A 12,544-nucleotide genomic window follows, 5' to 3' on the forward strand; every position below is an offset into this window, starting at 1 on the left:
AGGGTTTGGGGGAAATGCTGCAGTGTTTATACGAGGGCCGCTGTGTACGCAGGCTGCAGCTTCATTCTAAGCTCCAGGGCCGTTGCCTCGCTCTCAGCTACCTCTCACCCCAGATAAGGCACTGCGCATGCACCCGTGTGTGCATGCACTAACTCAACGACCTATGCGTCACAGTCGCAGCATTTCAGACCCCAACTTGCAACCGCCCCAGTCTGCGTTCCAGACCAGGCTGGGGGATTTCTGAGCTGCGGGAAACTCCTGCTTCCCTCCAGACCTCAGCATGAGACAGAGAGGGAGGCGTACTGGTCACTTTCCCGTTCATGTGCCGCAGGCCAGACAAGACCCAAGGGCCACCCACTGGCTCCCAGCCAGACCTCTGGTGCAATGCCGAGCCCCAGGTGTGGCCGGCGGGGCAAAGGCCACCACTCGGAGCCTGGAGGCTCCCTCCGTACCACAGGCTGACTCACCAAGCTGCTCTCTCCCCAGAGAGACTGCCTTTTGGGCATACCTGTTCCCCAACCCAGTCACGGGACAGCTGTTCCTGTGGGGCCCGGGCAGACAGGGAGGTCACCTAGGCAACCAGCTCCAGGACCCCCAGAGCCAGCACTCGCCAGCACACACGGTGACAAGAGCAGGCACGTGCTGTGGGCCTCCTGTGTCCAGTGGAACTGTTGTTACCTTTCTACAGATGACATGGGGAGAAGCAGAGCACCAGTGTGGGCTGCGTCCCCAGGAAGGACATTACTCGGTACCCGTCTGACCTATGTGTGGGACACGGCGGGCGCCCACCCGGGGTTGGCTGCTGCCACAGCACAGCGGGGCGAGGGCTGGGCGTCAGGGCCGTGGCCTCCGCGGGGGAGGCAGTGAGTCGGTGTCACGCGCACAGCACATGCTTCGTTCCACTTTCCGGTAAGTGGTGTCCCATGGTATCTGCGAGCACCCGGGCTGTCTGGACTGGTGCTTTCACACTGTGAGTCGTGACGTCAACTGCGTGGGATACAGGGAAGGAGCATAAACAGACAACACAGAACGGACAGAAACCCCGTGGTGAGGGTGCCTGGTTACCATCTAGGCATGTCTGTTCCCCTGGTCCTGGGTTATAACGTAAAGGCTGCTTCAACCTGGACGGCAGGTGGAAGGCCACGGCCACTGGTCTGGACAGATGGCTGACCAGGGCCTGTGCCCTCCTGAGAGTGTTCTCTTGCCCCAGGACTGGGGCATGTCCTTAAGACCATCCAATCCTCAGGAGGGGGCTGCCTGGTGACAGCTGCGTTGTCCTCCGAGGAGACAGCCAGGCGGGTGCGGGCGGGGTGGGGGTGCGTCTGGGCTGGACCTGGCATCAGGAAGCTGGGCCTGGAGGTGACACTCATTCCCTAAAGCTGACCGAGGCCTCAGGCACCAGGACAACGGGGGCTTGGGGACACCTCAATGTGGCCTCTCTGCCAGCCGGGGAGGAGCCCTAGGCATGACTCGCCCCTCTGTGGGCAGCAGCACACAGATGCCGGAAAGACATCAGACCAAGTGGCCCCCAGGAGTGGGAAGGATCGTCCCATCCTTGCCTGAGATGCCAAGGGGGCTGCCGGGACCCTGGGTGAGCAGCGGGCACCCCGCAGCCCGCAGGGGTCGGGGTGGGATGCCGATGACGGAGACACAGGCTGTCGTCCCGGGCGCCATGTGACGGAGGGGGTGAGGCGGGGCCACGCTTCCCAAGCAGTTTACACTAACATCTAGTCCACACCAAACCTGTGGGACGAACAGGGAACTAACTCGAGAGAAGGGCAGGGAGAAGCCAGCCGGTAGTGGTGCCAGTGGCAGGAGGAGGGTGGCCAGGAGGGGAGAGAGCTGCCCCAGCCGTGCCCCCTCGTGGGCCTGGCTCCTCCTCTGTGGCAGGAAAGGACGGGGCAGCCCGGGCAGCCCTGCAGACAGTGTCTGACACCACCTCAACTCGGGGAGCAGCAGCACGCACCACCCTCAGGCCAGCGACACTTCGGGTGTCTTCCAGGGCCTCCCTGGGAGGAAATGAGTAGCCCTTATTTCTCTGGGCTTCGGTCCAGGAGTGCTGTGTCAGCCCTCCGCCAGGCAGCAGGGCAAAGCCGGGGCTTCAGGCTGACCATCATCGGGGCAAGGAGACGGAAGGGGCCCTCGTCCCACTACAGGGAAGGAGAGGAAATGACACAGGCTGGCTGCTGAGGGACGCGCTGGGACAGGCGTCTGTCTCCCCCACTAACCGGGCTGGCCGCCCCCCTCCCATGCCCCAGGACACAGAGACCACAGCCAGCAGAGATGAGCCCGGCAAGCACGTCCTGAGGCAACGCTGCCCTCTTCTGGCCAGTGTTGGGAGGTCCGGCTCACCACCCACCAGCCACCTGCTGTCTGCCGCTGGGCAACCCAGGCCGGGGCATCCTTCGACTGGGGCAGCTAGAAGGTTCTGATAGGGGCCACAGGGCACGCTACCCCAGGGACCACTCCTCCGCCACCGGATCAGATGGTGGGAGAGGGAGGAGGTGGCAGGTGAGGAGCGGTGTCCCAGCTGTTTTCCAAATCAGACCCCACTGGACGCAGACCCTGGACCCTCCCTACCTCTGCCCCCTGGGGTGTGCCTGCTGGGCCCAGAGGAGGCGGGGAGTCTAGTGCAAGAGTGCATCCAACTCAGGGTGCACTACTTCCCTGGGGACTTAAACGTGGACAGTGGCGCTCCCTGGTGGCCCACGGGCAGGGCACCAGCCCTTGGCGCTTCTACCCACCTTTGGAGACTCTGGTTTCCAAGCCCAGGCTGGTTCTGGGAGAAGAGGGCAGTGCGTGAGGGCTCAGAGGACCGTCACCCCAGCCACTCCTGTGCTCACAGGGTCAGGACTGATTTGGTGGTGAGGGGTTCTCCTGGGGCTCCCACCCAGGAAGGGCCTTCGATGACGTTCGACACTGTCCCGTGTGAGCTCGGCAAGAGCATTAATTAGAAGCGCGCCGCACTCCTGTTACCCTGCTTGCTTTTGCCTTAAAATGAAAAGAGCAGCTACTGGCTTCTCTAGGACAGCAACTTGGTGACGGGGTTCATGGTGAACCCCGAGGGCCACAGCAGGAAAGGGCTCTCAGAGGCAACAGCAAAGCCCCGAGAGGCCCCACAAGAGGCCTGGTGCCTCTGAACCAGCCAAGAGGGAGGAACGTGGGGACCTGAGGCCACGTCCAAGTCCGGTTCCCCACCCCGGGATCCATGCAGAGCAAGCGGGGCAGCATCCAGCCGAGGTGAATGGCGGGGGCTGGCGTGGCGCGAGGAGGGGTCCCCCAAATCCTCTTCTCAGCTCTCGGGGGACGCGTCTGATGTGGAGTAAGAACCAGCGCGTCTAACGTACGGGGCCCCGATTTCTCAGCCCAGCTCCCGGGAGGCGCCTGGTTTCAGAAGGACAGAGGAGTAGACGGTGGCCCTGGCCGGCTACATGCTCCACCTGGCACGCGCCTCGAGGACAGTTTGGGGGCTGAAAACACAGAGCAGGCGACCACGTGACCAGAGAGCTGTCTGAATACACTGGGCCCGGCACACGCTCTGCTGGTGGCTCTCGCCTCCAGTCTCCGTCCTGGAACCAGCTGCTGGAAGGCGGGCCTCAGGGGCACAGGTGCGCTGCTGGCTCTGGGGATGTCGCCGTGTTGCAGCTCTCTCCTGCCAGGAGCCACCTGTGCCGGGCTCCACACTCAACGTTTTGCCCTCATTATCCCAGTCCTCAGAGCTGGGTGCTGTCTCTCCCCCAACGATGGATGGAGAAACTGAGGCTCAGAGGGGTGGCCATTCAGCTAGGGAGGGGGAGGGCAGGGACTTGAACTGGGGACCTTCTGTGTTCATCATCACACATCTGGGACCAGAGGGAGAGGGATGGGAAGGGCTGGCTGCCCCCTCGGCATCTACTCCTCACTTTCTCCAGCAGAGTCTGACTGTCCTGGACCAGCTCCGGCCCCCAAACAGCCCCACTCCTAAATGTTAAACTATCTCTGGGGCATTTTCACCGGACATCAAGGAACGGAGACCCAGAGCGTACCACCCGATGGGCACCTGGAAACAGTCATGGCTCTGGGCGACGCTCAGCTTCAGGAAAAATTCTGCACCATGCTTGTATTTTGGTTTTGTACCTTATGATGAAGTGCTGTGGATTTTATGTTGGGATAACAGAGTGCTCTATTATTTACCAAACACAGTGGGCGCTTGGCAGATCAATTTCAATAAAACAATGGATTATAAATGCCGCCAGCAACCTGGCAGTAGCAGTAATCAACAAAACATGTTGTTCTAAATGCTGCATAATAAATTGACTATAATAAACTCATAATTATTCTACTGGCTACATTTCAGAGTTAGCACCAGAAAAATAAAATCACCAGCTTGGGCTTGGCATTAACATCCGTGGGATTCCCTGGATCACTCCTGTCTCTAAAGCTGCGACCAAAAGACACAGGTGCCGCACACTGCCCGGGAGGGCCGAGGCCACAGCGTCTGGACGTGTGGAGGAGGCCTGCTGCGTGGCACCCCTGGTCAGCCAGGCCCCACCGCGCCAAGGGCCCCCGGAGCCAGCCTCTCGTGGGGGGAGGACTGTCATAGGACGCATAAAGAGAAGAGGGGAGAAGCAGTCCTTTCCTCTGGGCCGTGCCAAACGCACAGAGAAGAAAGACTCAGAGCCACGTGGCCCTGCTGCAGAACCCTCCGACAGGGACAGCTGGGGCCTGCTGGTGTGGCTGGGGTCTGCCTCTGCCTGGGGACTGGGTTTCCACATCCTGGCCCAGCCAGAAGGGGCCGCAGAGTCAAAAGCGTTAGGAAAGGTTCTAGGAAGCGTGAGTCCCTGAAGACACCAGGCGATCTTCCTTTGGGGCCACCAAAGGGAAGGACCCCCCCCACTTTCCTTAGTCTCCAGCGGAGTCAAGCCGGAGGCAGCCGACCCCATCCCCAAATCCTCTGGCTCTGCACCTGGACGCTCCTGTGTCTCAGTGACCTTGCCTACATGGTGGGGGGGTGGCGGGAGAGTGAGGGGAGGGGGAGACACCCACTTCATGGGATCAACGTGAGCAAATCTACATAAAGAGCTGTCCCTGGCACCAGGCACAGGGGAGAACCCTGTCAAAGTTGCTGCACGCCCTTGGCCCCTATGCCAGGAAGGGCATTAGACACTCTGGGGGTGGGGGTGGGGGTTGCAGTGAGTGGCAGTGGTCTCTGTGTCCACATTGGGTGTCCCCCTCTGCGTGCTCCCGTCCCTGTCCTGCTGACCCAGGCCCCTGAGAGAGCGTGTGTCCACCCAGCACTTGTGGTCCCAACGTGTCCCTGCTGCCGCCCAGTGCAGGGCCAAGTGCTGTGTGCTATCTCCACCGACAGCAAGTAAACTGAGGCCTAGAGTGGGAATTAAGAGGCTTTGTTTCCTCCCAGAAGGCTGAGCTGGGCTCCTGCCAACAGGGGCCAGGGCCAGAACATCCATCCAGCTCCGGACCCTGGGTGAGTGGACACCGCAGCCAGTGGGTGCCTGGTGCGCCCTGCAGCAGGGGCACCCTGGGCTTGGGCGGGTTTCTGAAAACACTGGGCAGTGACAGCTCAGAAGCAGGCATCCCTTGGCTCACATCCCCCGGTGGCTGTGGGCCAGGGAACCCCGTGTGCAGCCTTCCCCACTCCCTGCGTGAGGCTGGTTCCTGGCCAGTGTTGCAGGCAGGACCGGAATGCCAGCTCGGGGATGGAGCCTAGCAGGGCACGTGTGCGACCCGAGCGGGGGCACGGCACTGGCGGGAAGCAGTGCGATGGAGCCTGGCTCAGGTGCCTCAGCAACAGGAGGGAAAGGCACCCAAGGACCAGGTGGGACAGTGCGCACCCCTCCTGCCCTCCTCTGCGGGTCAGTGACCACAGCAAGATGTCTGCAGGCCAAGACAGGTGGTCCCGTGGGGCTGGTGGCCTCTGGACGGCTCTCGGGAGCCCTTGGCAGCCTGGACTGGCTCTGCCCGACATCTGGGTGGTGGAGAGAACAGGCGGGCAGTGCGAGCGCCCGTGAGCGGAGGACAGGGCCGGTCCAGGTCAGTGAGGCGCCCACAGGCCCCTGCCAAGGCCAGAGCGCCTACCCAAGAGAGGGGCGCGTACGCCCAGCACGAGCCCTACACACTGGGGTCTGGGAGCAGGGTCTGCGACTCCCCCTGCTGGGCGCAGTCCATCGGAGGGCTGGAGGCTGTGGGTCCTGCCCACGTCTGCTTAGTCACGGCTCCATGGGGAGCAGGGAGCACATCACACTATGCTCAGCAAAGCCCTGCCAACAGCCTTGAGGGCCAAGCACCACCTCTGACCTCCGCCCGTGCCAAGGAGCCTTGAGGCAGGAGCTGGCAGGTTCAGAGGGCGGGGGACTCCCTAGGGGTCTTCTCCACTCCGAACTGAGATGCCCACCCTCCCGGCACCAAGCCAGAGAAGTGAGCGTGGTGGGTGCTGGGAGACGGCACAGGCCCTCCTGAGGTGGTGCCTCACCCGCACGACACAGGGCCCCCCTCCCCTCTCTCAGGGCCTCCTTGGTCCTGGAGAGCAGGCTACGTGTAGGCCAAAGCCTCGGCAGGGAAGTCTGGACCCAGAGCAACGGGGGGACCTCACCGTGGTCCGCCTTCTCAGGGTGGGACCAAGAGGCCGTGGTCAGCCACCTTTGGGGCTGAGGCCCCCTGCAGCCGCGCTGTTCACACGCAGAACCAGGGCAGCTTGGGGGCTGGCGTCACTCACCACATGTCTCCGTCCTGGATGGTCTTGTCGTTGGGGGCCCCGGCGTGTCCGTAGTGCAGCACGGCCGAGTTCTCACCACTGCAGAGTACCAGGGGGAGGTCAGCAGCCCATCCTCACCCAGCAGGCCCCGGGCGCCAGCACCCCAACTCCCTGCCCCAAGGGCAGTGCTGTCCACCTTGCAGCAGGGGCCCAGGGCCGCTGGACCAGGTCCACAGCCTGAGGTGGGGGTGAGGGGCAAGGTGGCCCTGGCCTACTGCAGTCACACAGCTCCTGGCCAACCTCTGGGCTCACGGTGGTGGCGCTGGCAGCGCTCCCTTGACTGAGGCTGTTCGGGTAGGTGGCCTCGGCACTGGGGATGTGGGCCTGATGTGGGAGCGAGGGCCTGCGGGCCCGGGTAAGGGACTCCAAAGAAGCCCTTATTTCCTGGTGACTAGCGGAGAGGGGAGGCCCAGTGGGAAGGGCCGGGCTGTGTCAGGGGGCTGCCATGGAGGTCCGCCAGGCCAGGGCCACAGACGGTGAGCCAGTGGCACCTCGCCCCTCTGCTTGAGAACACTTCCCTAATGAGCGATGCCTTTAAGAAAAAAAAAACTTTTAAGTCTGTCGAAAGGGAAAAAAAACCCACTGGGCGTAATATTTATGGTCCTGTTTGGGAGTCTTAGGAATCATAAAAGTAGAAATAATGATTTTTCTCTCTATCCGCCAGAGAAGAACATTTCCAGGGACTGAGATGTTCACATGTATTATTCATGTGCCGAGGACGTGCACAGCAGCAGAGCTGCCGGCTCCATCCTGGCTGGACAGGGGCCAGACCCTCTGACCCAAGGGGAGAGCACAAGGAGACTAGACGGGGTGAGCCTGGGGGACGAGGGGGCCGCCCACACCCAGGACGTGCCCCTCAAAGCCACACAGCAGTGCAAACTCACGGCCATGAGCTGCCCCTATACTCGTGGTCATTTCTACCCTGTGCCTCCAAAGCACACCCGGCCAAGTGCGGGTGACACACAGGACGTACACAGAGCCCCCGCCCCCAGCCACAACGTGCCACACACAAACACGCCTACAGTGACACCCTGCACGACAGAGCCCCAGACCCACCCACGGCTGTGCTGTTCCCCACACGGCCACACACACGCAAAACCACAGCCTCCGGCACTGATCCAGCTCCTTCTGCACCGCCGGCACACAGAAGCTGGCATAGCCTGAGGTCACGGCCCGGTCCCCCATGCTGGGAGCGTGCCTGTGTGGAGGGGGTGAGGAAGGCCAGCCCCAGGAGAAGCAGCCAGCTGGAGACGGGAAGGGAGGGCACGGCAGCGGGCAGGCCGGCTCCCCTCCTCACCCGGCACTGCCCAGGACGGGCAGAAGCAACCTCTGCTCCCAGAGCCTTAGGAGGGGAGAGCGACTTCTAAGGCTTAGGTGGGCACTGCCTCGGGCATAGGAGCAACAGGTGCGTTTAAGCTGGGAGGACGGTGGGGTCCCCTCGCTTTCCCTAACCTCCTCCCGTGATCATTCCCACGCGGCCCAGGAGGTGTGCTTACCTGCCGCAGATGCAGGTGTAGGAGCTGTGGCGCATGCCACCCCGGGAGAAGCAGTAGTGCTCGAAGAGGCTGCGGGGGAAGGAAGACACGTCAGAGTAGAGTCACCGGAGCACGCACGCCCCCCCGCCCCCGTGCAAATCATCAGCCCAGGCCCTGCTCAGCTGCACCTGCAGGAAGGCCTGAACTCCCCAGCGTGGATCTGTGGCTGGTAACCTGTAGCCCACAGGCCAACGAAGCACAGAGGTCAGCGCGGAGCGGGGACAAGGCTGGAAGAGCTCGCCACTTCCAGTGCCACGGCGCTGCCCAGCCTTTCAGGCCCATCAGGAAGACAGCCCTGGTCCTGAAGGGAGATGGGCTAGGGCAGGGGCCACCTGCCTCTGCAGGGCGGGAGGGGGCGTCTCCCTGTGACTCCCTTCTCCAGTGGCCACATCCTCCCACACGAGGGACGAGAGCTCTCCCAGCCCCAGTGCTGGACTCACCCAGGCCCTGAGCCTGAGCCCAGGGAGGGGCGCAGGGAAAGGAGAGCGGGAGCCACTGGGCTCTGGCCTTGAGGACGGGGTTGAGGGGCAGGTCCGTGTGCAGGTGGAGAAAGGCAGGGTCTGGGGCAGGCCCAGCTTTTCCCTACTTGTGCCAAGTAGCAAACCGGCTGGCCCCCTGGACGAGCTCCCACCTGGAGCAGGGGAGGCCAGGAGAAGGTCTAGAGGGAAAGACGAGACCTCAGAGCAGGTCGCCGGTAGCCCACCCTTAGGCTGAGCCCAGACAGAGACAGAGCCAGGGGAGGCCTCCAGGAGCTCGGAGGTCAGCAGAGCCTGGCAAGCCCCAGGGTGTGACAGAGGTCAGAGGATGAGCCACTGCCACATCAACACCATACGAGCAGTGCTGAACCCTCGGGAGACCACACTGCCAACAGCTCTGGAGATGCCAGGACCCTGCCCCTCCCCCCACCATACACTGCAGGACCTGGGGGGTGGGAGGTCCTCTGGGTGTGGGACTCGGCCTCTGCAGAACCCAGCCGGGGAGGGGGGCAATGGTGGGGGGCTGCCCTCACCCCCTCCCTGAGGCCTGGGTGAGAGCTCGGGCCCAGCCTTCCGGATGGCCTTGGTTGGGAAGCAGGTCCAGGTGGACCCCACCCTACCCACTGACCGCCAGGGCAGGGAAGGCCGACCACAGGGCTGTGCTCAGAACACCAAGGCTGCCCGTGGGCACACTAAGTGGCAATCCTGCCCTGCGTGTTCCAGGCCTGTTTTAGAGCACGTCTGTACGGAGGCGTCTAATCTTCCAGGCACTATAAACACAAATTATGCATAATTGTTATGATTCGGTATTAAGGAGTTGTTATGCACGAACAGTTCTGCTATATTCAATCAGCTTTCAGACTTGCTTTACAAATCCCACAGAATAATTGTGTATCTGCAAGTGAAATATTTCCTCAACACAAAGGATTTCAGGAACCGCCCAGGGAGGTGAGGAAAGCCACGTACGGCATCAGCTGCCCCCGTATTCATGGCGGGAGCGTTCAGGCGGCTGCCCCCAACATCAGCCTCAGTCTCTCCGAGGCCAAGTCAGGGCCCTGAGGCGGCTCCACACCGCCCACCCAGACAACGGGGCCTCAGACACTGGGACTCCACACAGCAGCCCACGGTGAGTGGGGGACGCCGACGGGCCACGGAGCCACAGGGCTCCCTGTCCAGACAGAAGCAGGGTTCTGGGGAGCAGCAGCCACTCTCCAGGTGACGGGGACAGCAGGGGACAGGCAGAGGGGTGGTGAATGAACAAATCAGAAGGTTCAGGCTGGGGAAACGGGGTGGCATCGGTTCCCCCACCTGCAGCCAGTCTCAGAAGCAGGTGTTTCCCTAACCCGTCATCTACTCATTAGAAACAGCCTTCATCGCATGCCTTGGCTTTTAAGGAAAAAGCCTTTGAAAGGCATGACTCACAGAAGCACCAGACTAAGGAGCGGCCCACCCAGTTTTCACCTGCAAACTGCAGCGCGGGTTACCTGTCAGCCACACGATGCCACACCCACAAGGAAGAGCTGCAAAGAGGAGGGGAAACGCCACATGCTGGAAAGTCACTCTCCCTTAAAAGGGTTTAAGTCCTTCACGCTGGACTTTAGCATCTCCTTTTGTTTCAAAGGAACCCGTCTGACATGATACAAGAACACACTGATGCTCTAGCGGCATAACACGTGGACTCGACGGGCTGCGTTTTTTGCTCACACACCTCAAGGGCCCCTCTCCCTGGGACCTCAGCCTTGGGCCGTGGACACCTAAAGGCGCCCAAGTTCTGGGGCAAGTGTAGTGGCCCAGGACCCTGGGTCTGACATATTTCTGATTCTCAAGGCACGGGGAGTTACGGATGCTCCAAACTGGGGCCACAGGCTCGACGTGAGGCTCCCGCACAGCCCGGTCAGAGCTCGGCAAGGACAGGCCTGGAGGACAGACGGCAGCGGCAGAGGCGCCCCATTCCCACTGGATGGCTCACAGACCAGGCAGCAACGGGAGGACACTTCATAAAGACCCACTAGACCTTTACGGAGAACATGGCAAACTGTGAACCAGGTGAGGGTCCAGCTGACGCATAACCTGAGGGGCTGACACACGTCTATGGCTGCATTCGGCTGCGAGCTACCCATCAGCCCCTTGGGAGTCACAGTGAGATGAAGGCAGAGGATGCAGCTACCAGCCTTCCCACCCCCAACACTCAGAGGTGCTGGTTAAAAATCATCAGCAGAGCCACGTCCACAGGACAAAAGCAAAGTGTGGCCAGAGGAGACGAGGAAGCTGCTGGTCTTGCTAACCTGGAGGCCTTGGCATTCGTTGCCGTGTGGGGACAGTGAGAAGGCCCCGGACAAACCAGAGGTACGGGGCCAGAACTGAGAGCCCTCCCCAACATAAAGCTGGGGGCTGGGCAGGGAGGCACAGCCTTGGAGAAAATTCACCAGCACCGCAGGAGGCAATCAGGAAGCTTCCCGGGCTCCGGGAAAAAAATTAATGAACGTTCCATCAGAATTCACAGCATGGGTCTGTCCTCCACGGGGTTCAGGTTCAAGTGTGAACGACCTGTATGGTTTGGAAACCCCGAAGCCAGGAAACTAACAAAAAACTTGGTCCCTGACTGGTGATACCTGGAGCCAAACTGAGCGGCCACACTCTCAACCCAGGCAGGAGAGCCGCGATCTGCCACAATCTCTGCGTGTGCACACACACGTACGGACACACGTGCACATACGTCTACACACGCATGCAGGTACATATACACACATATATACACACACCCCACACACTGAAGATGAACTCACAGTCTGAAAATAGTCCACAAGAGCTGTCAGACACAGCAAGCAGCAGGCTAGACCCTCCCAGGACTTCTGATAAAAGAACCATCAGATAGACACCATAAACAAATATTAGATAATTAACACCTAAAAGTACAGTATGAAAACACAGCAGGCAGATGTTACAGAGTCACAACAGAACTGCTAGAAACGACTGGTCTATCCATAAGAGGGCAGCAGTCAGAAAGACAGGCAGCAGTGTCCGCAGCCCCCGAGAGCAGCCCCGCCTGCCCTTTCAGACAATCGGACTCTCACGTGCAGCACGAGGGTCAGGTGGGCCTAACCACCCCAGCTTCTTCCTGCTCACCTGGACGGAGGGTGGGTGGGGGGCACTCCGACCAGGCACATGGCCCACAGCCTCCCCAGGCAGCAGGAGGGGCTTCCTGACGAGCAGAGGGAAGGGCAGGGTCTGCCCAAAGCCCTGCTACCCGCCTTGCGGTGGTCCCTGAAGCTCCCCGACATGGCCATCCCTCTAACACTCTTGCCTATAAATTTTTCCCAAGCAAGACACAGGCAGAAAATGCTTTGTATCCAGGCATAAATGAGAACCTTTAAGTAACCTGGGAGAGTCTGTGCTGTGAATAACGACGTCGATGGGGTTCCTGTAGCGACAGTGTGGCAGGCCCATCCATCGGTGCCTGGAGAGGGGTTAACAGGGCAGGGACAGCAGATTCCAAGGCCCAGATCTCCAGGGACAGTACTGCTGGGACTCCCCAGGTGCCCGCAAATCCAGCCCATGGAGCCTTCCTGGCCGCATGGCTTAGCTTCTGCCCTCTGAGGTGTATCATCTGATGAGGAGATAGCCACAGCCCTATACAAAATGCATTAGCTGCCCAAGATTATGGCAGAAGGGCTGCCCCAGGCAGCAAGGGTCGCCCAACTCTCAGTGTGAGCGTGAGTGCCAGCAGACGGGGCCAGCCAGGGAGGTCAGGGGCTGTGGGTGGCATCAGGCACCTCATGCCC

General features: G+C 61.1%; 1 protein-coding gene across 1 annotated transcript in view; it reads right to left on the reverse strand.

Moving 5' to 3' along the window:
• Nucleotides 1-12,544, reverse strand: part of PEPD (peptidase D) — a 114,503-nt gene that overhangs the window by 16,097 nt on the left and 85,862 nt on the right. The window contains exons 10-11 of the mRNA XM_004284143.3: nt 8,248-8,316; nt 6,713-6,790 (exon numbers count right to left, since the gene is read on the reverse strand). Of these exons, the coding sequence (XP_004284191.1) occupies nt 6,713-6,790; nt 8,248-8,316 (147 nt within the window). The remainder of the gene's footprint in view (nt 1-6,712; nt 6,791-8,247; nt 8,317-12,544) is intronic.

Source organism: Orcinus orca, chromosome 20, assembly GCF_937001465.1.
Source record: "Orcinus orca chromosome 20, mOrcOrc1.1, whole genome shotgun sequence".
Lineage (NCBI taxonomy): Eukaryota > Metazoa > Chordata > Mammalia > Artiodactyla > Delphinidae > Orcinus > Orcinus orca.